The sequence below is a fragment of the Schistocerca serialis genome, chromosome 1, assembly GCF_023864345.2.
Source record: "Schistocerca serialis cubense isolate TAMUIC-IGC-003099 chromosome 1, iqSchSeri2.2, whole genome shotgun sequence".
Classification (NCBI taxonomy): Eukaryota; Metazoa; Arthropoda; class Insecta; order Orthoptera; family Acrididae; genus Schistocerca; species Schistocerca serialis.
In genome coordinates, this window is record NC_064638.1 from 384,459,688 (window position 1) to 384,485,918 (window position 26,231).

The 26,231-nt window shown below is 44.0% G+C and overlaps 1 protein-coding gene across 1 annotated transcript in view; it reads right to left on the reverse strand.

The window, feature by feature from the left end:
• LOC126474691 (venom carboxylesterase-6-like) overlaps positions 1–26,231 on the reverse strand; it is a 181,557-nt gene that overhangs the window by 149,583 nt on the left and 5,743 nt on the right. The window contains exon 2 of the mRNA XM_050102203.1: positions 16,682–16,902. Coding sequence (XP_049958160.1) covers positions 16,682–16,902 — 221 coding nt within the window. The remainder of the gene's footprint in view (positions 1–16,681; positions 16,903–26,231) is intronic.

The following is a 26,231-nucleotide window of genomic DNA, read 5'->3' on the forward strand; positions in this document are numbered from 1 at the left end:
AGTTCATTTCGTTGCAGCTGTCATGTGACAGTGATGTAATAGGCCGAAACTGCGATTGTGAAAAAAAAACATTTGACAAGAGTCCAACCGCAAAATGTTGTCATTTTTGAAACATGTATTACAGTTGGTCTTCACACCAGTACACATAATTCTTTCCTTGGAGCGTAATATTTTGAAGTACGCTCCGAAGCCATGTCAAAGCACAGTCTTGGTAGTGTTTGCCGTGGTGTCATGGAGAAACAGTAAGTGATCACATTGGAACAATAATAAAAGTGTAAACCGGAAGTACCACGATTTCTTAACTCTTTCACGAATCAGTGGAGCTATTTGTCAAAGTTGTAACAGAGTAACTGGAGCTCCACAAAGGATATTTGTCAAATTGCAGCAGAGAGTTAAAAGTCTTAGCAGATTCTGACTGTAAGCACGAATTTATCAAAACACATCTCAATCTACGAAACGTCTGCAGCACACATGTCACATACGTCAAACGTTTTAACGCTCATCCTGATAAATAATATGAAGCTCAGTATCGAATGGATGCAAATGAGAGGTAGACAAATGACCACGTCAGAGCGCTACGTGATATATCAGTCTGTCGGAACCACGCCCTTGCAAAATAATGCAGGAACACGACACGACGGTGTTTCTCCGGCTGAACTTTTTTTCCGTGTTGCTGTGGACGTGTACGTGTGTGACTTTTAGCGATATTTAGCACTCCTTACCATAAGTGGTAATGTTACAGCACAAAACTAATCACTGTTTCTCACTCTCGTTCTAGACATGAAAATATACCACATGTTGCGAAATTTAGCACTCCCAACTGTAACCGCTGGTAGTATTACAAGGCTACATCACTCATTTGTAGAGCTAATAATGAAACCGTGCTCTACGTCCGATCGTATTACTGTTGTTATTGTATGACAACTTATGCCGAATTGGTACTTTCTTGGTGATACATAAGTTGGAGAGATAACAGTTTTTCGACACGATGACAAGTGTGTCATTGGCTTGGTCATTAGCTTGAACTGGACAAGGATTCATCGACCGTGATCTCTTTGAAGGAACAACTCCTCAAGGGTTCTAGGGTACCTAGTGGAAACATAAATCACGATGGACGAACGTGTATTCCAAACCCAGTCATCACGAACACGACTCTTAGCTGTACTGGCTGTTACAGAAAAATGATCTGTGTTCAACTTCAAGCTCACTCTTTCGTTTGTTTATGATTTGCATACGGTTATTGTGGTACGCTGTCAAGCAGCAAGAAACAACGAAAGTAAAAGGACGCAGAATTCAGTTGGCTTTGGTTTTATTGTTATTCAGTCCCCACGGCTGGACTTACACAGTTGTATAACACGATGTTTAGTAATACCATTTACTTACCGTGTTTTCAATAGCGACCAAAGCCACAAACAACAGATTATGTTGGTTTAGTGTTATCTGTGTCCAGAATGTTTCCCCCGTCCACAACTGTGTCAAACAGATCACAAGCCGTTTTAAATTCTCGCAAAATTAACACAAGTGCATCTCGTTTCGCTTTTACAGTCACAAAAAGCAGAAATCGGACGGTCTTATGTTTTTTGTCAACGGTATATTGCGTTACTGAATTCCAGTGCATATGACAATTAAAAAGACTTTATTATTGTAAATTGTTTAACATACACAACAGAAATGCGTGAAGGTGTAAAAATTTAGACATATCCCATTACCACCAAGTTTGCTGAAGAAAACAACACACTTCTGCCTATTAGTTTACGTATGTTATTGACGTTTATGATTACTAGGAGGGTTTTCAAAACATGTTCACCCGATTTCTTGAGACCTTACATTCTACGTCAGTGGTTCCCAACCTGGGGGTAATTACCCCTTGAGGTGTAAAATGAAGTTTGTATGCGGTAAAAACTAAACGATTCAATTGTTTCAGTCACGAAAGTAAATTAGTTTTAAAATATCCTTACTCTTATCACAATTTTGTAAGACTCTAATATTAGTTACATAACTTATCAGTAATTACTTTTTCTCAAGTAGTAACATTAATTCTATGGAGGTTACGGATTTCTCACATAGTCCACCCACTACATACAGTGTTGTGCTTTTGCCGTGCATCGTCGATGAGAAAAGTGACATATATACATAATAAATGATAAATATCTCAAGAAAATGTTTCCTCCAATCTGTAGATAGTACCTACAGTCGTCCATAAATTGCTTCATTATTCGCTTCAAAACAGTAACGCAGGGGACGTAAGTTTTGTAGCAAGTGTCTACACTAATCGTGGATAGTTAGACTTCTTATCTGAGAAGAAGTTGTGGGTAGCACTTGCGATGCACAACGAATTGCTTAGTCATTCATTGTAAGGGTTTGAGAAAATATTGATTTTTTCGACAGTATAAAATTCGAAAGTGATGCATTTTTTTTGCATATTGAATTTATCCAATGCATGCAGCACGCCCAGTTGTGTCATGAAACAAATTTTCAGCCTCCTGCGATCTTTTTACGACCTACTTGAAATTTCACCAGTTCCTCCCCTTAACCGACAGCGACTAGAGACGAGCGTCATGCCTTGTCACTGGCAACTGGATTAAAGCTCGACAGTACTTGCTACTGTTAGTGAATGGAGGTCTAGTCCACCATTTTCCAAGTTAAAACTGCTAAGTGAACTGCATACGATGGACGTTTGGAATTAGGTAGCCCACAACAGGTCTTTTGCTCAAGCTTCACATAAAACGGCACGTCGTCAGTGTGTTAAAAAACTGTAACTGCACAGCGTCTGAATGGAGGCGTGTGTAGTGTGGTTCGACGAGTCGCAGTTTCGCCTCTTTTTTTCAAATGATGCGAGGCGTCGAGTGCATCGACGGCCCAGCGAAGCATCTGGATGATGCAGCCCCAGCCGGAGGTATTTTTCGTCGAAACGGGCTCATCCATTCAGGTTACCGTGAACATGAACCGCGATGTGTCTTTCAGCATTCTTGGTGACCATGTGTTGCCCTTTCTCCTACATCTTCGCGATGAATATGCAGCGAATACTCTAATCTCCCACAATGACAACAGCTTCTTCACAAGGCTACACGCATACCCTCCTGGTCTGAAGAACACTCAGGCACCCTGTCGCACCTTGAAAAACCACTCGATCTTAATCCCATAGAAACTGTCTGGGACTATTTGGAACTACGGATGAAACGTGGCAGTCAACATCCCCGCAATTTTTAGCTCGGTGGGTTATGTGTAAGTGGCTGTAGTTGAATATGGCACATGTGAAGGCACTTGTGTACCCTCATCTCCGCCGAATTCAGGCCACTATTAAGACTTGGGGCGATATTGCATGGTATTTTCATGGTGTCTCCAGAGAGTAATTAAACTTTGGCCGATGTGTCTATTTTGAATGTGCTTGACAGTTCGTATGACCTGATCAGACTCGGTGTACGTTCTCAGTGAAACAAAAAGTGTTCCATATAAATGTGGTGTACCAATATGCGTTCGTTATAACTTCGCACAATCTTGAAGTCAGTAACCAGATAAGAAGGCCAGCATCCTAGTTAGAGCATGGCAACAACATTCATTCCCTCTGAATGACTGAAAGAAGCAGCGCTCCGTCCAGATAGAAGGCTTTGTCAAAAGCAGATTGATATCCATCATTTCTTACCGTTTGTTTTCTCACTGACACGTGAATATCCCTCAAGACAGAGATCATAGCATGTTGAGGACGACACATTGTGACGTATTGTGCTCTACAGATTTTCTCTTTTAATTATTTATTTATATTTTTTCAGAAACGAGAGTAGACATGTTTTACAGATTTAGATGCTCTGAGCACGAAAATCAAGGTTGAAATTGTCTCCTAGGTCAGCGTTGCAGTTAAATAAATGTTTACGTTTCACAGTCACACTTACGGGGCATTATATGAACTACATGCAAAGTCATTATAACGAGAGTTCCTCTGCGATAAGTGAGTGAGGTGGACGCTTCCAGTATAATTTGGTAATACCGCTTTACTGCCTGACTCATGTGCGAACCATCCGGTCACTCAAGCATTGTCGAATGTAGAAACCACACGCAATTTTGATTGTCGTTTGTCATAGCTGCGTGCTCTTGTTCTGCGTTAGTCCACTGTGCCTACTATTTGGCGTGAACGTACAAATCATGAATAGTATTGCTATTTTTGTATGGGATCTCCCTTGCGGAAATGAGTCAGTACGAAGAGGAATATTCAATACCCTGACACCCCATCTGTCATTTGCACTATGGCTAATGGAGAAGTATTGCCAGTTCTTGTTCCTCCATATGTTGCACCATCAAGCAGTGACAAGCGACGATGCTGAACCGAAACATACTGCCGAAAAAGTTCAGTCATCCGCCAGTCACACTGACTGTGAATTTCCACCAACATCATCATCTGCAGTAACACACAAAATTACGTAGGGCGAACTCACTGATTTGATTAGGGATTTAGATTTTTCAAAGCATTAAATCGAACTCTTGGCTTCGCAACTGCAACATAGGAATCTCCTCGCTGACGCAGTGCGTGTTTCTGCATTTCAGCATAGTCAGAAAAAAACTTGCGTGACATTTCACAACTGACGGCGACGTTACATTCTACAGAGACATTGACGGTTTGTTCGACGGCGTGAACATTACGTACAAACCATATGAGTGGAGATTCTTTATAGATGGCCGAGAAAGAAGCCCGGATTTATTACTGTTACACAGTAGTAACAAAAGGTCATACATAACTGTCGCATATGCAATCTTAGCTAAGGAAAGCTATACCGAGTTCAAATCTGTTCTAAACTTGTTAGTTACTTTAAGCATGAATGACTGGTGTGTGGAGTTTTCAAAGTCATTGCAGTGCTGTTGCCACTGCCAAGCGTTGCACTATACAGGGTGAGTCACCTAACGTTACCGCTTGATATATTTCGTAAACCACATCAAATACTGACGAACCGATTCCACAGACCGAACGTGAGGAGAGGGGCTAGTGTAATTGTTTAATACGAACCATACAAAAATGCACGGAAGTATGTTTTTTAACACAAACCTACATTTTTTAAATAGAACCATGTTAGTTTTGATAGCACATCTGAACATATAAACAAATACGTAATCAGTGCCGTTTGTTGCATTGTAAAATGTTAATTATGTCCGGAGATATTGTAACCTAAAGTTGACGCTTGAAACCTCCGACGTTCAGTTGCGTGTTGTAACAAACACGGGCCACGGTCGGCGAGCAGCATCTGCAGGGACATGTTTACGATGACGACCGTGTTTGCGAGTGTGGCTGTAGTGCACTGTTGTGGTTTGGTCTAGCTGTCGCAGTGTCCGCATGTAGCTCTTGCTGCTATTGTTAATCTGCATTCGTCTCCGCACGCAGACCAACTGTAGTACACCGTGTTACCAGACGTCTGTGATAGTGTAGTGTTGTAGGAACTGTGACCATGGTGTATTCGAACTCTGAAAAGGCGGAGATGATACTCATCTATGGCGCGTGTCGACGAAATGCAGCTGAAGCCTGCAGGGTGTATTCAGAACGGTACCCGGACAGAGAGCATCCAACGTGCCGCACATTGCAAAACAACTGTATGCAACAGGTATGGTCGTAGCACCCAAAAGGGTCCGTAACAGGCCCGTCACAGGAGAAGAGGGTGCAGTTTGTGTGTTAGCTGCTGTTGCCATGAACCCACACATGAGTACACGGGACATTGCGAGAGCCGGTGGACTGAGTCAAAGTAGTGTCATGCGCATACTGCATCGTCACCGCTTTCACCTGTTTCATGTGTCGCTACATCAGCAATTACATGGTGATGACTTTAATCATCGAGTGCAATTCTGTCAATGGGCATTAACAGAGAATGCGTTGCAGTTCTACCTGTTTACCGATGAAGCGGGTTTCACAAACCACGGGGCAGTGAATCTACGGAACATGCATTACTGGTCCGTGGACAATCCTCGCTGGCTGAGACAGGTAGAGCGACAGCGACCGTGGACTGTAAATGTATGGTGCGGAATCACTGGCGACCACCTCATTGGTCCTCACTTCATTGCAGGGGCCACAACAGCCGCAACATACATCGCGTTCCTACAGAATGATCTGCCAACGTTGCTCGAAAATGTCCCACTGGAAACGCGTCGACGTATGTGGTATCAGCATGATGGTGCACCTGCACATTCCGCAATTAACACTAGGCTGACCCTTGACAGGATGTTCGACGGGCGTTTCACAGGACGTGGAGGACGCATAAATTGGCCAGCCCGTTCTCCTGATCTTACACCTCTGGACTTCTTTCTGTGGGGTACGTTAAAGGAGAATGTGTACCGTGATGTGCATACAACCCCAGAGGATATGAAACAACGTATTGTGGCAGCCTGCGGCGACATTACACCAGATGTAATCCGGGGTGTACGGCATTCATTACGCCAGAGATTACAATTGTGTGCAGCAAATGATGGACACCACATTGAACATCTATTGGCCTGACATGTCGGGACACACACTATTCCACTCCGTAATTGAAAACGGAAACCACGTGTGTACGTGTACCTCACCCCTCATGGTAATGTACATGTGCGTCAGTGAAAAAGACCAATAAAAAGGTGTTAGCATGTGGACGTAATGTGCTGTTCCAGTCTCTTCTGTACCTAAGGTCCATCACCGTTCCCTTTGGATCACTACGTAATTCGGTGCTCTCCGATACACGCGATCGAACACCGGAGGAGTGGTACTCAAGCGTCAACTTTAGGTTACAATATCTCCGGATGTAATTAACATTTTACAATGCAACAAACGGCACTGATTACGTATTTGTTTATATGTTCAGATGTGCTAACAAAACTAACGTGGTTCAATTTAAAAAAACGTAGGTTTGTGTTAAAAAACATACTTCCGCGCATTTTTTTTATGGTTTGTGTTAACCAATTACAGTAGCCCCTCTCCTCACGTTCGGTCTGTGGAATCGATTCGTCAGTATTTGATGTGGATTACGAAATATATCCAGCGGTAATGTTAGGTGACTCACCCTGTATATTGCTGCTACCTGTGGGTGTGAGACAGTTGTGCAAGAGAAAAACACAAAAACACTACACACACGGTGGCTCTGCTGCCTAAGTTAAAAATATTGCCGAAAAACGTCTACCGATTCCGAACAAAACTGTTCTCCCAGCATTCCCCGTTAAGTTGGGGCTCATGGCAGCATTTGTTAAGGCTGTGCACAGGAATGAAGCAGCATTTGAGTATTTGTGTAAGGAGTTTCCACGACTCAGCACTGAGAAATTGTTAAAGAGGATATTCATTAGTCCACAGATATCCCAGTTATTGGGGAACACACACTTTCGTTCCAATCTAACCCCTGATCAGCTGCATGCGTGGCCCCGGCCGCGGTGGCCGAGCGGTTCTAGGCGCTTCAGTCTGGAACCACGCGGCTGCTGCGGTCGTAGGTTCGAATTCTGCTTCGGGCACGGATGTGTGTGATGTCCTTACCTTAGTTAGGTTTAAGTAGTTCTAAGTTCTAGGGGACTGATGACTCAGATATTAAGTCCCATAGTACTTAGAGCCATTTGAACCATTTTAGCATGCGTGGCACTGTTTCCGCAAAGTGACAACGTTGTTTTTCGGAAAGAGGAGAGCAGAAAATTAAGGGGAACTTGTGGACGAACTCATTCATGCTTATAAGATCATTGGCTGCAAGATTACCCTGAAAGCGCACTTCCTTTACTCCCACATCGATGTGTTCCCAGAGAATTGTGGTGCATTCAGCGATTTCTGCTGGATGCTACAGAGAGATGCTTCAGACACCACCCACAAGACAAAGCCAAAGAAACGGCCCCAATAAACTAGGTAAGTTCAGTTACTGTATATATTCTACTGATTACGGTATCAACATACGCGAAGCGTAAAGCCCCACTTTACTTGCAACTCTGATCTATGAGACGACTTTAAGGCAATATTTTAAAGGTGATATTCGTGTTCAGCATATCTAAATCTATACAGACCATTTTCATTGGTTTCTGCAAAAAAAAATCCACTGTGGACCAGTGTTACGTAAGGCTTATTCGTTCAGTTCTGCCAATTGGTGCCATTACATACGGTTAATGACTCATAGTAAAACTTTAAAAATTGTAAAATATTTAAGAGTTTACATCGTAAGTGACGTAAGGCGGAATGATCACAAAAAACAGATACCATTCCGAGGCTCACTGAAGGAATCCAGAGGAATTGTAATCCATTCACAAGAGAAGTTTCTTAAGAACGTTTCTGCATTTCAGTATTACACGACAGTCTACGACCCTTATGTTGTGGAACTAATGGAGCACATAAAGAAGATTCACAGAAGAACAGTGGGCTCCATCACTGGTTCGTTTAGTAAGCATGAGAGTATTATGTAGATCCAATCAGTATTCAGCGACGGATGCCACGAGCGGGTCACAGACAAGTAACATGTCCTTTCTTATACCTCCGGAAATCGATAGTCGTCCAGGGTCTGATTGCTCGCGCCACTTATCAGAGTTAAATAATTCACGTGTCATCTCAAAAGTTGTTGGAACTTGCGCAGCGCTGTTAATTTTTTTCTTGACGTTACTATGTGATCAATTTGAATGTGATATTTTTTGGTATTGTATCATATGTATGTGCAGTGTTATCTATCATTTAGAAACCATAAGAGCAAAAGTTCGCATGCCGGAGTGGCCGTGCTGTTCTAGGCGCTGCAGTCTTGCACCGAGCGATCGCTACGGTCGCAGGTTCGAATCCTGCCTCGGGCATGGATGTGTATGGTGTCCTTAGGTTAGTTAGGTTTAATTAGTTCTAAGTTCTAGGCGACTGATGACCTCAGAAGTTGACGTCGCATAGTGCTCAGAGCCATTTGAATCATTTGAAGCAGGAGTTCAAAGGATCACTATTTGCGAAACTGATGTAGCTATAAAATGACGTTCGTAACAAACCGGAAAATGCTTATTTGTAGGAGACGACTACTATTCATTCATATCTATACAACATATAGAAGCAGTAGCAAAAAATTACTTTAAATTTGTAGTTAATTCTCAGAATTAAATATGATAGGAAATCTATAATTTTTTTGTTATTTAGACACGATTTACTTCAGTGTGGTTTCTTTAGAAATAGTCTTTCTAGTTCTAACTTCCTAGAGGTTCTGGTGTTTCTAGAAATTGTGCTGGAAGTTATAGTCATAAATATTCGGCAGAACAGCCTTCTTATATTCTCTAGCGGTTCCAAACAGTTACCACGAGGGGTAAAATAGTCATCGTAGTTTTTCCCAACTATTTTATAGAATTGCTGGTAACATATGGGCACGCTTTATCGTTGTGTAGGTGACATACAATCGGACCAATTCAGGAGGGCATTCGTCGGACGCGTACACCCACAATTGCTGAAATTAATATCTAGTCAGTGCATATAACAATTGCATATTACCTCGTCTTAACCGCACACAAGTCCAAATCCGAAAGCCTGATCATCAATGAATGGCGAACAGCACTGAACTCCTCAAAGGACAGTTCTGCAGTTTAAATGAGTATATTCAACAATACACAAACATTATGAACATAAGAAATTTCGAGAACCTTCCGAAATAATAAATAGTGCACAGTAAATGATTGCTGGTCGTCGGATCTGAACTGGCGGGACACAGAACGTTAACAATTGACGCTAACAGCTACGTGACAATGAGTGCACCACAACTCGCGGCAAACTCAGTAGACTCCATCCCCATTGAAATCAGAAATTATTTTGTGGCATTGTTGGGTATTTGTTTTAGTCATCTCCACCTGACGCATGGTGTAATTGTGACGAGATACTTCGTACTAGACGGTTTACGTAGGAATCTGGTGACGGTTAATATATAAAACTACTCAGCTGAACAGTGTTAAATACCCAAACACTCACAGCGTGGAGCGAATACGCATAAAGAAAAGAAAAACGGCCAGTATTTTCTGAAATTATTCGTCTAAAAGCAAGAAATAAAATATATTAGACAAAAATTTGACGCACCTCTGAATGATGCTCGAAATCTTGAACAGTAAATAGGGTTCAGACTGAGAAGTTGAATTTCAATGTGTAACTCAGAATTTTAAAGAGTACTAGAGGACATTTGTCTGGTAAATAATCTAGATCGTGGATCTGCTGTTGTGTGGCCCCAACATATTTCTGTCATCTGTGCCAGAAGGTGTAAAAAAGGTCTGACACTGTTTCAATCTCAAAAAATTTTCAATAGAGAAACCTTCAAATATCAGCAAAGAGAATGTGCACTGCCAATGGGCCTCTATTTTGCTTCAGACGGTTTCGAGCATCATTCAGATGAGCGTCAAAAGTTTCTCTAACACATTTTATTTTTTTACTTTCAGACAACTCATTTCACAAAAGATTTGACATCTTTTTTTTTATGTTTTTGTTCTTAAAGTTTTATTCAGAAAGCGTTCTAGAAATATCCTAATTTTTGTATTTGATTCGAAGGAAAACTTTTTGACAGTTGAATATCAGAACTTATACGAAAAATTGCTAGGTCTTCAAAAGATGAAAATTTTGATACTTTATTTGCATATGTGGCAACAGCTGTCGGTGAAATGCTTCACATTTCCCTCAAATCACCAATGAAGTTCTTTCTATTTACCCTGATTTCTTTCAAGCACTCAAATGTTTTCTGCAAAACTAGACCTCACACTATACAAGTTGATCCTACAGTTGTCTACTTCCCACTATTCGTTTTCCTATGAAAATTCTGAAAAAATTCCCCCAAATCATTAATAAAATATTTCTTTATTTCCCTGGATACTTCCAAACATGTAAATCCTTTTTATGCGTAATTATACATCACGCTGGTCAGTATGGTGCCCCATTTATCCATTTTCAACACAGTTTGGGCACGAAAATTGGTACAAAGACCTGTTGCGCAGTTTACAGGGAGCTATGTTTTCGTTACACTCAAACATTTGACCAAAAAGGCTTCGTGTTCATAAATTGTCCTATGCCAGTGAGAGAAATTACATGCCCTTCCTTGATCATAGAACTTCATCGTATTAGTCTTGGCGAAACTACTGACAATGGAGGCTATGTTTCCACTTCAGCTTTGCCCGTTATAATGACGAGGGTCAGGTCAGGTCCTCCTGACATGATGAAACTGAGTGGGGCTCGTCGTGCTACACTACTGCTTACATAGGGTATCCAATACCTTATACGACATCTATTTCTATTTTGACTTCGTCGATCGCGTTACCCATTACTCGCATGTATCCCTCATGTTAAAGCGACCATGAGAAATGATGAGTGTGAAGTTTCAGCATATTTATCGAGTATAGTCGCTGAAGCTTCTACATAACCGTGATAGTGCTGATGGTCTTTATGCGGCTCGTTCTGATGGTTGGAAAACCTGAGACGTCGTGTTTTACATTCGAAGCATAGACTGCACGCACTGCTGAAGTGTTGTTGATTGTAGAATAACATGTTCCAGCATAATCCTACTTCAATAGTCTCTAAATTTCTGTGGCGATTTACTGCAAACGGAAGTAAAATTTCGAGGACTCTTATAGATAATTGTAAAAAAATTCTATTTTTCGTAGGTAATTGGTCAGCTGACACGTTTCGTTTCTATAGTGTTGTCATGCACATGCGTACACGCTTTCAGTTTTATATTGCTACCTTCATATCGCCTTTTATTCTCAAGAAATACTCTTTCCAGCTACATGTACGCTACACGACAGCGAAAAATCCAATTTCAGTCTTCATGTATTCTGATACATCACGCGGTCATGTGCACAGTAGAATCAGATCACCGCCAGTACGAACTAAGAAGTTTTTTACTATATCTGAAGTCGGATGACGTCTCTATTGCGTCAGCTACGTATAAGTTAATGTATTCAGAATCCCCTAAAACCCCGTTCACCTCTTTAGTAAGAAACTTCCTTCGTCCTTTTACCGAGGCTAAAGATCGGAAATTAAAAATTATAACGAGCTCTGAAGTTATTAGAAGTTACAGAACATTTTAAGACCTGTGGCACTTTTAAGATTGTCTACAGACGCCGCGTATCTGAAGTACCTACGCAGTGGACGCGGTAATTCCAAGTGTCTTTGAATGAATTAATAAATATCAACGTTGGCTTACAATGAAAAAAGCTGCTATGCTATAGTTTCATGTTGTGGAATTTAAATTACGATGACTGAAGTACGTTATTTGTCTTTGTGGAATTTTCTTTACTGTTATTTTATTTCACCCCCTTCGTCACATATGGGCGGCGAAGGGGAGGGTAGGGCTGTCAGCGGTATAACATTCTGCTTTTCAGCCGAAAGCCTTAAAATTATAAACAAAGACGAAACAAAGATGATTAGCAGATGAAAAATTTATAAATGTTTTTAAAATCTTTAAATGTATAAATTTTCTGGCGTTTTACTTAAAACAATGAAACTGTCGCTTTTCTTTGTTGTTTTAATAAAATGAAAGGATTGAAAGATAAAAATAAAAATATGTTTTTAAAACACACTGCAGAAAACCAGCACTGCACTTCCTGAAAAAGTTGAAGGACCTGTAATTTGGCGAAAAAGGATTTGTAGAGGAGAAATTGTGTTCTATTAGCTTTAAGACTGTGGGTAATGAACGTAGGTATTTGGGATGAATGGTGGGAATACAGCAGGTTAAGAGAAGCCACGTGGGTGCGCAGGCACTTAGAGAAGAAGAAATGAGGAGAGAGGGAGAGGGGAACCCTGATGTAGAGTGAAGTACATGGGATGGACTTATAATTGATAGGAAGGATAAATGTCGGGATGGATTTCACTGTCGGGGAGAGGCCGTCGGTTGAAATTGCTGGGGGATAGAATATGAAGTGTGCGTATAGTAGATGTAAGAAGGATAGAATTTGCTGCTAAAAGTTTCAGTATTCCTGATCAGAAAGGAAACAATGCGATTATGGTCCCTAGTTTACGGATAGTGAATCATATACGTAGGTGTTCAGTGATGATGGGGAGGGGTGGGAATTTGATGACATAGTAGAGGGAGGAGCCACGTGGGGAAGGTAAACAGACGGAGAAATGAAGGCGCAGCGAATGAAATTCAAGGATTTGGAGGGACTCAGCTTTGATGGAGAGGATCCCCGCAAGATATTTATATAATAGAGGATGAGTAGGATCAACGTTTTCTAGGGAAGGGTGGTATTGGAGAGATGCAGTCTCCAGTTCGGATAGTTAGTAGTTTTAGTGATCTGTGGGCTTTCTGTTGGATGGTTAATATGTGAGGTTTACCACTAATATTTGACTATTGGTCCTCAGTCTGGGGACCTGACCAGGTAGAACAGCTAGGGGAAGTAGAGAAAATCCAAAGAAGAGCAGCACGTCTTATTACGAGTTTGTTTAGTAAGTGCGAAAACGTCATGGTGATCCTCATCCAGATCCACTGGCTGACGATACTTCCAAAAGGACACTCATGTGGAGTTGAGATGTAATGAACCACATCATAGTTTACTGTTGCAACACGTTTTGATGCACGCCCAACAATCGAAGAGTACTACTAACTGTAGCTGATAGTTCTTTCATTGACTATTGGGAACTAGGGATTGCGGGTTATTGAAGAAATAATCGGTTTTCGGTTCTATTGTTTTTTTTTCCTTCAACGCTAGTTAAACGTGACTCTTAAAACCGGTCAAAATAACAATTTTCTTAAATAGCTGATTTTCAGTTTTTATTCCTGTTGTTACCTGTAATAAAGGTAGAAATCTAAAAAACATTGAGAAATTTTGACTCCTTCGGTTTCAAGAAATATAGAAACAAAATATTTAATTAAATAAGCAAGTAAAAGAAAACTTATACCGTCCACCATCCGCTACTTTTCTCGAAAAGTGATAAGTGGTTGAATACTGCAAAACCTCCCAAGTACTCTCCTACTGATTCTGTAGTCGAGAATCATACCACTAATTACTCATTACAAATGGTCTGCACTAAAAGGTGAAAACCGAAGTTGAAGAACTATTTGTCCGTCTCAAAAACTACATGCAATTAAAGACATGTTATGTAAAACAAGCAACATATCAGCTACTTTCTATTTTTATTGTAAACTATTAATAAATTATAAAATTTTCTCTTTATATGACGTTGCAAGTTTGCTGTGGCTCGGTCCGTTCTTAATCTTTTAAAGCAAATGGATCATTGTACTTTACTGATACCGCACTTCATAAAACAGTTTCAGACTAAGGACGGTGCCATTCTTTAATACAGTTAACATGACAACAGCGGAAAACTACCATATAGTCCAGCTGAGGCAAGTCTCGCTCTCTTCACGTACACGCATACAATCCAATAGGCTACGCCGCATGGTAACAGGTAGAGTATGTTGTCTCAATAATCCTGTACCAATCCTTATACCTTGTGTCTGTTGCTCGTGTCTGTCGGAGCTGTTATTAAAATCACTTTTTCCATGTTCTACAATGACGCAATATTTCAAAGCAATGGAAATTATACTAATAAAATTTACTCGTTTCTTTAAAACGATTTATTTAAAAACCAAAAACTGTAGAACAGCTGCCATGGGTAATCAATATTTCGATTTGTTTCCAAGTTATTAGTCAAAATAAAAAGCACTGGTAATAACCGATACTAAACAAATACCGAAAAATACCAGATGTTCAGAACTAAAATACCGGTATCCGTGTTAACCGATCTATCTTTCCCAACTCTGTTGTGAATTTCACACTCCCTTCGAGAATAACATATGTTGAACACTGGGAATCCATTATGGCGCATTCACCGATGATATAGCATGCTGCAAGAATTTGGCAGTTCATAAACCGGTACACTTAGATGACGTATTGTTTCTAGCAAAGAATTTTGTGCCTTATCCTAAAATACACGGCCTTTGCAGCCTTTATGTTCCATGTCAACCCTCATTTTGTTAGACTTCATTACACAGTTTAGAGACGTTTACGCTGCTATACGAGAGCAGGCAGTTAGGCCGGGTAAAAATCCCAATTATATAAAACGACAGCCGGCCGCGGTGGTCTCGCGGTTCTAGGCGCATTTCTGACACCTACTCAAGAAATTATTAATCGCACGATTATTGAATTAATTGATTCACGGCTATTATCCTTGAGTTCGCAGGCCGGAGTGGCCGAGCGGTTCTAGGCTCTACAGTCTGGAACCGCGTGACCGCTACGGTCGCAGGTTCGAATCCTGCCTCGGGCATGGATGTGTGTGATGTCCTTAGGTTAGTTAGGTTTAAGTAGTTCTAAGTTCTAGGGCACTGATGACCACAGCAGTTGAGTCCCATAGTGCTCAGAGCCATTTGAACCATTTTTTATAAAACGACAGGTGTAGAGGATACGGTAATTCACACTGCTAGGCTTGTCCGCAAACACATAATTTTCTTTACTAATATTAAGTATTTATGTGTTTATATACGACTCCAACTAGACTGTCGACATTATCCACACCGACAGCTTCTTAAACGTGATATAAGTATCTCCAAAATCAAGCTCTTATTTTAATTGTAATTTTATTTCAGATTGTCAGTCATTGGACGTTTAAACCGACCAATTAGAAACGCGCCCTTTGCAGATAGACACGAAACACTGAATTTAACTCGCTAGACAGTCTACAAGTAGTTTTTAGAGAGGCACCCCGCATACGCAGTGAATCGAACGCTTTCGACTAAAAGTGACTTAGTGAGTTAAAAGTGCTTCGGAAACGTTTGTATGTAAATCTGCGATTATGTTTGGTTCAAATGGTTCTGAGCACTATGGGACTCAACTGCTGTGGTCATTAGTCCCCTAGAACTTAGAACTAGTTAAACCTAACTAACCTAAGGACACCACACACATCCATGCCCGAGGCAGGATTCGAACCTGCGACCGTAGCGGTCTTGCGGTTCCAGACTGCAGCGCCTTTAACCGCACGGCCACTTCGGCCGGCTGCGATTATGTCTCTTCGAACTGTAATTAAGTTCGTGTGGGGGAAATCTTAAGAACTTGAAATGGTGCTCGATAAGTGATGATTGCCCGCAGCTCGTGGTCGTGCGGTAGCGTTCTCGCTTCCCACGCCCGTGTTCCCGGGTTCGATTCCCGGCGGGGTCAGGGATTTTCTCTGCCTCGTGATGGCTGGGTGTTGTGTGATGTCCTTAGGTTAGTTAGGTTTAAGTAGTTCTAAGTTCTAGGGGACTGATGACCATAGATGTTAAGTCCCATAGTGCTCAGAGCCATTTGAACCAAGTGATGATTAGAAGCCACCGGACTCACATTCAAGTATTACCGTTAGACAGGCTCTAAGGACTACTTTTTTCGTTTATTTCCTATAAGAAGCAAGGTAGCGTCCCATTATTTCGAGACTATCGTTAAAGTATCATTGAGATTTTCTCGCTTGTCATTCCATTATTCACAGTCGATTGTATGCTTGTGTGAAGCTAAGACATTTGCATTAGAAGTGCACGATTTGGGACACCGAAATAAGTTTACAAGACTCGAGGTAAGAAAACACCTTACAGTTGAATTAGTGAGCTTGCAGCTGTGCTCGAACTTCTCTTTACGAGTTGATCAGTGTAGCCATCCAGTGCAACAATTAGCGAGGAACAACTTGCGATTTTAGCATGTCCGACGCAGTGATGTGTGATGGTTGAAACATTCCTTACCTCGCTCTAATTAATAAATTAATTAGGACTGGGTAGTAACCGCTATACCCGCACGACATTTGGCGCTCGACTCCCACGTTCACAGCCCCCTGTCGTGCCAATCGCCCGCTGCAGTCTATTAACTGCGTCACCGGAGAAGACGGCTGCCGGAACTTGCGGTAAACCGTCGCCATCGCGCCGCGACAAGGAGGCGGCAGTTGGGCAAACTTTAACTGTGCGGCAGTAATCAGCTCCGTGACACGCCGCAGCGGCGGCGACAGCGCCGCTATCAGGTCGGCGTACTGCGGGTTGCCGCCGTCTGGGGGCGCGACTCAGGACGTCATCTCAGCCAGACAACCGCCCCGCGCTATCACTTAACCACTGCACCACCAGTCGTCGCTTTTACAACTCGCGCCGCTCATCGCAAAGGCTACAAAAAAAGCTGCTCCGGTAAAACATTTATGCATGTTGGTGCTTGCAAGTGTCACACATAAAGTTACTTTGTCACGTGGTGTATTGCTGCAGGGTGTGCCGATACGGCTAATTTGAGCACGTGGAACCTTTGGAACATCAAATTGCTGAAGTTGCTTCAAAATTACAAATATTGTTAGTGTTTATATTTTGAACTTGTACAGCTGTACCTACTCTCACGCTCATAAATTAAGGTGATAAAACGCTCTGGTGGGCGGTTTGCGGGTGTAAATCACCTCGGGGTATGAACATGCGGTGCATTTGTCGTGCGGTCGTCTCACGGTGGCGCTGGCAGCAGTCCACATAGGCAGAGGTGCGTTGGTGCATGTCAGTCTACGGTGCTGCGAGAAAGAATGCAGACGTTTTCAGACATGCTAATGGTGACTGTGTGTTGAAAATGGCTCAAAGAACACATACTGATGCCGTTATAAGGGGTAGAATACTAGGTCGACTGGAGGCTGGTCAAACGCAGCAGGTCGTAGCAGGGGCCCTCCGTGTGCCACAAAAATTATCGCAATGATTCCAGCAGACAGGAAACATGTACTGGTGCTACAGTACGGGACATCCATAGTGTACAACACCACAAGAAACAGATATCTCACCATCAATGTCCGCAGACGGCCACGGAGTACTGCAGGTAGCAGGTAGCCTTGCTCGGGACCTCCCCGCAGCCACTGGAACAGTTATCTCCAGACACACAGTCTACAGATGACTGAACAAACATGGTTTATTCGCTCGGAGACCTGCAAGGTGTATTCCACCGACCCCTGATCACAAGAGATCCCGTAAAGCCTGTCAACAACATAGTACATGGTCATTGGAACAGTGGTCCCACTTTATGTTCACGAATGTGTCCAGGTATACTCTGAACGGTGATTCTCGCCGGGTTTTTATCTGGCGTGAACCAGGAACCAGACACCAACCCCTTAATGTCCTTCAAAGAGACCTGCTTGAGGTCGTGGTTTGATGGTGTGGGGTGGGATCATGATTGGTGCACGTACACCCCTGCATGTCTTTGACAGAGGAACTGTAACAGTCAGGTGTATCGGGACGTCATTTTGCACCAGTATGTCCTCCTTTTCAGGGGTGCAGTGGGTCCCACCTTCCTCCTGATGGATGATAACGCAAGGCCCCACCGAGCTACCATCGTGGAGGAGTACCTTGAAACAGAAGATATCAGACGAATGGAGTGGCCTGCCTGTTCTCCACACCTAAACCCCATCGAGCACGCCTGGGATGCTCTCAGTCGACGTATCGCTGCACGTCTTCAAACCCCTAAAACACTTCAGGAGTTCCGACAGGCACTGGTTCAAGAATAAGGGGCTGTACCCCAGCAGCTGCTCGACCACCTGATCCAGAGTATACCAACCCGTTGTGCGGCCTATGTACGTGTGCATGGGGATCATATCCCATATTGATATCGGGGTACATGCGCAGGAAACAATGGCGTTTTGTAGCACATGTGTATCGGGACGGTTTTCTCAACTTATCACCAATACCGTGGACTTACAGATCTGTGTCGTGTGTGTTCCCTATGTGCCTAAGCTGTTAGCTCAGTTGTGTGTAGTGCCGCATTGTGTGGCACCACATTCTGCAATTATCCTTCATTTATGAGCATGAGTGTATATCTACGTATATACTCCGCAAACCACCATACGGCATGGCAGAGTGTACCCTTTACCACTACCACTGCTAGTATTTTCCTTTCCTGTTCCACTCGCAAATGAAGCAAGGGAAAAACGATTGTCTACGTGTTTCCGTATGAGCCCTAATTTTTCGTACACAGGGTGGGGAAAAAGTGTGGCATGAAATTTTATCCCTGGATAGCTGATCTCAGTAGGAACCAAAATGTTGTGTAGATTGACAACACACCATTTTTAAACTACGGAAACTTGGCGCCACGCGCACAGATTGGCCGCGGGATTGCCCTGTTGCCGTTCGTTGGCTGACGGGCAGCGCTATGGCTGTCGGTTCACACATACAAACGTCCGTCGCTCCGTCACTGCCCCAACGTGATACGCACACGTGTCGAATAGGTCTTCCTGTTTGTCTCCACCTCACTTCGCTTCGGAGCACACACACGTCACCCGCGATCTAGTCATACAGTAAGCATGAAGGCACAGTATTCGTTTGAAGAACTACGAGATATGGTTTTTGTTTATGGACTAACCGACGGTAATGCGCATGACACAACGGTGTTCCTGAGGACCCTACCCGGTCAGGACACCAGTGTGAAAAAATACAGGAACTGCTCACCACCACAATCAACCATATAAAAGACAAAATCAAAATAAACAAGATCAAACCAAGTAAGAATTCCGTAATTGTAGAAGTGGCCTCTGAAGAGGATAAAACTAAATTACTAAACAATGCCAAACTAAACTCGGTGGTCAAATGCCAGCCACCGAGGAAAAGAAACCCGTTGGTCACCCTATATGATGTACCAACAACTATGACTAATGAGGAGATACACGAAACCATTAAAGCACAAAATTTCGAAGAAATGACAGAAGACGAATTCAAAGAAAACTTTAAACTGAAATTTAAAACAGGGCCTCGGGACCGTGACGTGGTTCACCACGTCGCCGAGGTCTCCTCTCAGATGTGGAAAAGAATTACTACAATGGGCAAACTTTATATTGGCTTTCACGCCATAAACGCACGCGACTATCTTGTGGTACCGCGTTGCCACAACTGCGGAGATCTCGACCACGTTCTGAGGCACTGTACCAGGGGGTCGGTCTGCTCGAAATGTGGTGAGGATGGACACGTCCGCAAAGATTGTAGGGCTGCAACAGTCTGCATCCCATGCAAAAGAAGGGGCAAAAAACCTTGTGGCGCCACTGAGCGAAACTGCCCCACCTACAGACTCCTGGAGCAACGGCTGATCTCAAGGATAGACTATGGCTGATCAAGTAAAAGCGAACAGGATGTCCAAAAGAAAATCCCCGAGCAAAAGGAGGAGGGATGCCATGAGGGCAAGAGCCTTTAAGTATTTTTGAGGTCGCTCACTGACGCCTCAGTCATCACCAAAGACGTGAGTACCCAAACGGAATCCACCACAACCGATAGAGGAACTCAGACTGATCCTCTTAAAGTCAAGTCTCCCTCCTCCCAAAGCCGGGGGATAACGCCGACCAAAGAACAACGGCAATGGCATCCTGCAACCGAGACGGCGGCAATCCCAACAGAAGAAAGTAGGAACATCAACCAACCAGGAAAATAAAATAACTAGCTCTTGTGAACTAAACATGAAAGATCCTGTTGTGAGATTGCCACCCATTGACCCAGTCAGAGTCTACCCAAACCTGGAATTTACTATGCAGTTAGCAAGATTAGAGCAGCCGACTACCCTGACCACTGCCTTAAGACACGTGGTCCGGGTGGGACATGAATATGGTAGGAAAGTCACCTTCTCGGTAATGGAGGCTGTAGACAGAATCCAACTTAAGTCTGTGAATCTCCCCACCGACTTCGGAGCCCTGCGAGACTTACTCAAGAAGGTCTTTGAAAGACGTGGCGAAAAGTTTGACTTGAACGATATATATGAACAAGCAGTTTTAGCAAATGGACGTATCACATTTGACTGGAACAAGATCTGGCCAAATGACAGAATCCATACATACTTTCCGTAAAAACTAATGACAAAAATCACCATTGGACAACTTAACGCCCACAACAGCAGACTTGTGATGCAGGAGCTACGCAAGGAAGTGGAGGAGAGGAGACTGGATCTGATCTGCCTGCAAGAGCCGTACTCCCTAAATGGAAAATTAGTTTTTACAGCCGCGACATGGCAAGTTATAAGTAGAGGAGAAGACCCGAGATCGGCAATAATTATCACTAACAAAATCTTAAGAGCCATAGTTCTGACACAATTCACAACAAGCCACTGCAACGTCGTGGAGCTGCAATCTCCATCTGGTAACATTATCCTAATCAATATGTACTTCCAGTAAGGTGATGACATCGAAAGACACCTGACACACCTTACCACAGTTATCACGGCGTTGCGGGGGCGAAAAGTAATTATAACTGCCGACATAAATGCTAAATCCCCCCTATGGTACAGTGGCACAAGAGACCCAAACGGTGAGAAGGCAGAAGAGGCCATCATGGCCTTGCAGCTAGTGGTGGTAAATAAGCCTGGAAACCCTCCGACATATGTGGCGGGAGGTGGCCAAGGCACAAACATCGATGTGACCTTGGCTACGCCTAACGCGGCGCACCTAATTCAACAGTGGGAAGTGGTAGAAAACGCCACCACTAGTGACCACAACCTCATTACTTTCAGTGTGGGAGACAGGGAGAGCTGCTGGACCATGGGGTGGGAGGTGCAATACAATTACAAAAGAGCCGACTGGGAGAAGCTAGCTAGGGAGTGCGACATTCCTGCACTACCAGAAGGTGACGGACACCTGGACTATGACATAGACAACAGAGCTGAGGAACTGATGACGACAATAACTCGAGCGGTGAAGGCTGCTGTACCTACTAGGAGGAAGGCCATAGCGGCCTCTCCGTCACCATGGTCAGCTGAACTGGAGGAGATGCGCCGGTCTGTCAGAAGGCTCAGGAGGCACTACCAGCGCAGTGTCGTCTGGCTAGAGAGACAAAGACGGCTGCAACTATACCGGGAAGCGAAAGAAAATTTCCAAAGACGCCTACGTGAGGTCAGATCTGAAAGTTGGGAACACTTCGTTCTAAATCAACTTGCTCTAGACCCTTGGGGAGTTCCCTACAAGCTTGTCCGGGAAAAATTCCGCTCTCCGATGGAGCTCTCAACCGTCAGGCGTGGGGATGGGATGACGGAGTCTTGGCAGGAAACTGTTGAGGTCCTTCTCCAGTCCCTGCTGCCTGATGACACAGCGGATGGAGAAACAGACGAACAACAGCAGCTGCGGGAGAACTATAACAGCAACGAATATGGAAACAACACGGCAGTCTACCCCTTCTCTGAAGAGGAGGTAGCTGCCCATATAAAATCCCTGAAGATAGGGAAAGCTCCCGGGCCAGATGGCATTGTGGCGGAGGTGGTGCAGTTTCTGGCTCCCCAGATAGTCGCCCCTCTAACTCATCTTTATAACGAATGTCTCAGGCAACAAAAGTTCCCTCGAATCTGGAAGAGGGCAAATGTAGTGATTATTAAGAAAGGAGCTGACAAGGACCCAGCAGAAACAAAATCCTACCGCCCAATCTGCCTGATTGATCTGCTTGGGAAGGTTCTGGAGAGACTGCTGGCTGACAGACTGGCTGCGCACCGAGTGCTGTGCGGGATGAGCAGCAGGCAATTCGGCTTCAGGCCTGGGCGTTCAGCATCTGATGCAATCGCCCTGGCGGCTGAGGTCTGTGGCTCTACCCCGTACAAGTACGTTGTCGGAATCATGGTGGACATAAGTGGCGCCTTCGACAACCTGTGGTGGCCTTCGCTCTTCTCCTGTTTACAGGAGAAGAAGTGTCCAGGGCTGCTATATGGGTGTCTGAGGAGCTATTGTGAGGATCGGGAGGTCTGGCTATCATCCCCTAGCACAAGGGTAACAAAAGTAATCACCAAGGGATGTCCCCAGGGCTCCGTACTAGGTCCCCTGTTTTGGGACATCCACATGGAACCTCTATTAGACACACTACAGCAAAGTGATGACGTGCTAGAGGTGATAGCCTACGCCGATGACCTCCTCCTACTGGTTGGCGGCCGAAGCCGAGAAGACATAGAACCTAAAATAGAACGTGCAATAGGAACACTACAACTTTGGTGCCGAAAAACTAAGATGACAATTTCACCAACAAAGTCAACATATCTCCTTCTAAAGGGACAGCTAGTCAGGAATCCAACAGTTAGGATAGAGGGCTCACCAGTTCTCAGACGACGTGAGACTCGATACTTGGGCATCATCATTGATGAAAGGTGGTCATTTGGCAGACACATTGAAACCGTAACACAAAGAGCCTTACAAGTACTCAATAACCTCATCTCCATTGGACATAAACGTTTCCACCTCCCACCACATCTTATCAAACTATATCATAATAGCATACTCACCTCCATAGTGGGTTACGGTTCTGGAGTCTGGGCACATAGGCTCACGAGGGTGGTGCCCGCCATGACAGTGAGAAGAATACAAAGAAACATGATTATGAGATCAACGGGGGCTTACAGGACCATACCGGGAGGGGCCCTATTAGTCATAATGAGACTCTGCCCCTTAGATATCGAAATTCGAGAGCAGGCTGCTTGGTACTGGGCAAAAAAGGGGAACGTGGATAAAATAGAAGAAATTTTAGGGAGTAGGACTGAAAATAAAGTTGAGATCAGGTTAAGAGGGGATCAGCTGTGGCAACATTCATGGGAAAACGAAGAAACAGGGCGAAGAACCTTCAACTTCTTACCAGACGTCAGGGAAAGAATGGAAATGAAGTATTTCAAACCAACTAGGGGACTGATTCACCTTCTCACTGTCCATGGACCCTATCCGACATACTTATGTCGATTTGGAAGAAAGGCAACACCCGCGTGTGACTGTGGTGTTCCGGAGGGTACTCCTGACCATGTAGTCTACGAGTGCCCCCTTTTCAATGATGTGGCCTCTGTGTTACGTGACCAACTACCCCACAATGACACATTCAGACTGTTGAGACAACGCGACACTTTTCAGACTATCAACGAACTGACAAACGCGGTATCACAGAAAGTCTTAAGGGACTATCTGCGAGAACCGAACTAGCACCTTACTAAGACACCTTAAATACCGATGAAGTCTAGCACCCTGTTCCCAAACCGCCTGAGCGCGGAAAGGCCGACTTCTTCAGTTGAGAATGCGCTGCGCACGGGATTAGGGGGAGTGGGGTGCACTTATAAACTGAATTAGACAACGCACCCAAACTTGACCCTAGGATAAGTTTAGTTGTAGAACCTAGTTTATAGACTTTAATTATAGGAACCTACAGCGACTAACACCATGGGCCTGCCCAGTGTCAGGGGCACGCTCATTGGGGTTAGCTCAATGAGCAAGGCCTTATAGTAGGTTTATATTTCCAGCTGACACATTTATAACGCTGCAGGCTATAGTGACTAGTCCATAGTTAGTAGGATACCACTTAGTACTTAAGAACATATTACTATGCCCATTGTAGTTTTCATATAGTGCACAACTAACTAGTTACTAAGTTATATGTAGAATAGCTGCAATAAGATGAATAAATGTACATGTACCCGCAAAAGTTAACAGTAATTCACCGGCGGCTTGGCGAAACAGCTTCGTTAGCGGGATATCATGGCGATGCTGGAAGACCTCGAACGCCACGGGATGCCGCATGAAGAGACTGTTCTCGAGCGCTTCGAGGAAGCACCTACGACAAATACTCGAGCGGTTGGACACGACATGGGGTTCACTCATCAGTTAGTCTGGAGGTTTTGAGGGATGACGGCCAGTATTCACTAGTTTCCACCCTGTCCAAGACCTAAACCCTGTGGCGGACTATGAACACAGGCTATGGTTTTGCCGGTGGTTCAAAAAATGGTTCAAATGGTTCTGAGCACTATGGGACTCAACTTCTGAGGTCATTAGTCCCCTAGAACTTAGAACTACTTAAACCTAACTAACCTAAGAACATCACACACATCCATGTCCGAGGCAGGATTCGAACCTGCGACCGTAGCGGTCTCGCGGTGCCCGACTGCAGCGCCTAGAACCGCACGGCCACTTCGGCCGGCCTTTGCCGGTGGTTTCTGCGAAGTATTGCACGAGATCCCGACTTCCCTGTCATTGTGTTGTTTACCGACGAGTGCAAATACCATCGAGATGGCCTTTACAACACTCGAAACGTTCATTACTGGGCAAGGGGAAATCTTCACGTCACTTACGTCCACAAACACCAGGAACGATTTTCACTCAACGTTTGGGCAGGCATTGTGGGTGACCATCTGATTGCGCCAGTCCGCCTACCTCCTCGACGTACGGAGGAAAGTTACTTTCACTTTTTGCAAGAAACCGTGCCCGGCCTGCTGGAAGATGTTCCCCTTGACATACGGCTAAGCATGTGGTTGCAGCGTGATAGGGCGTCCGCACATGAAAATTGTGCTGTGCGCGGATATTTAAATGATCTCTTCGAAATTGACAGAAATGCTCATAGAACATGACCCCCAGCGATCACCAGACCTCACGTCATCGGACTTTTTCCTGTGGGGATTTTCAAAGTTCTAGTTCACCTTCCCGGACGCGAACAACTTAGAAACAAAGAGGAATTAATGGATCGCATTCAGTTTGCCGCCAATCATATCAGGGCAATGCCAGGAATCTTTGTAAGAGTTCCTCAAAAAACGGTTCGACGTTAACAAGATTGTGTCGCCTCAGAGGGTCACCAGTCATCTGTTTTAAGTAAACAATGTACTAGCTAATGAAACAATTTGTAAAAGAGTTTCTGTACGTGAACTAACAGCTGTTGACCGGTTTGTTCCCGGTACGTCTTATCATGAAACTACAATGGATGTGCCGGGACCCCGGCGTATTCATCCCCAGGCCCCCAGAGTGGAAGGCTGGCGAGCTACCATCGAGCGTGCGGGCCGCCTTGGATCTCATCGCAATCTCCGGCAGGCAAAGCATTCGCGGCCATGCGTTATCCAGAGCATCCGGCAGCAGGGAAATCCCGCGGTCAATTTGAGCGTGTGGCGCCAAGTTTCCGTAGTTTAAAAATTGTGCGTTGTCGATCTACACAACATTTTGGCTCCTACTATCCAGGGATAAAATTTCGTGCCACACTTTTTCTCCACCCTGTATACGAAAAATTAGGGCTCATACGGAAGCATGTAGACAATCGTTTTTCCCTTGCTTCATTTGCGAGTGGAACAGGAAAGGAAAATACTAACATCAGCTATCCAGGGTTAAAATTTTGCCCCACAATATTTCGCCACCCTATATATCTTCGTTGTCCTCATGTGAAATGTGTATTGGTAGCAGTATGATTGTTCTGCAGTCAGCTTCAAATGCCTGTTCTCTAAATTTTCTCAATAGTGTTCCTGGAAGAGAATGTCGCCTTCCCATCAGGGTTTTCTGTTTTATTTCCCGAAGCATTACCGTAAAACTTGTGTGTTGTTCGGACCTACCGGTAATAAATCTAGGAGCCCGCCTCTGAAGTGTTTCGATATCTTCCCTTATTCCGGTCTGGTAAGGACCCCAAACG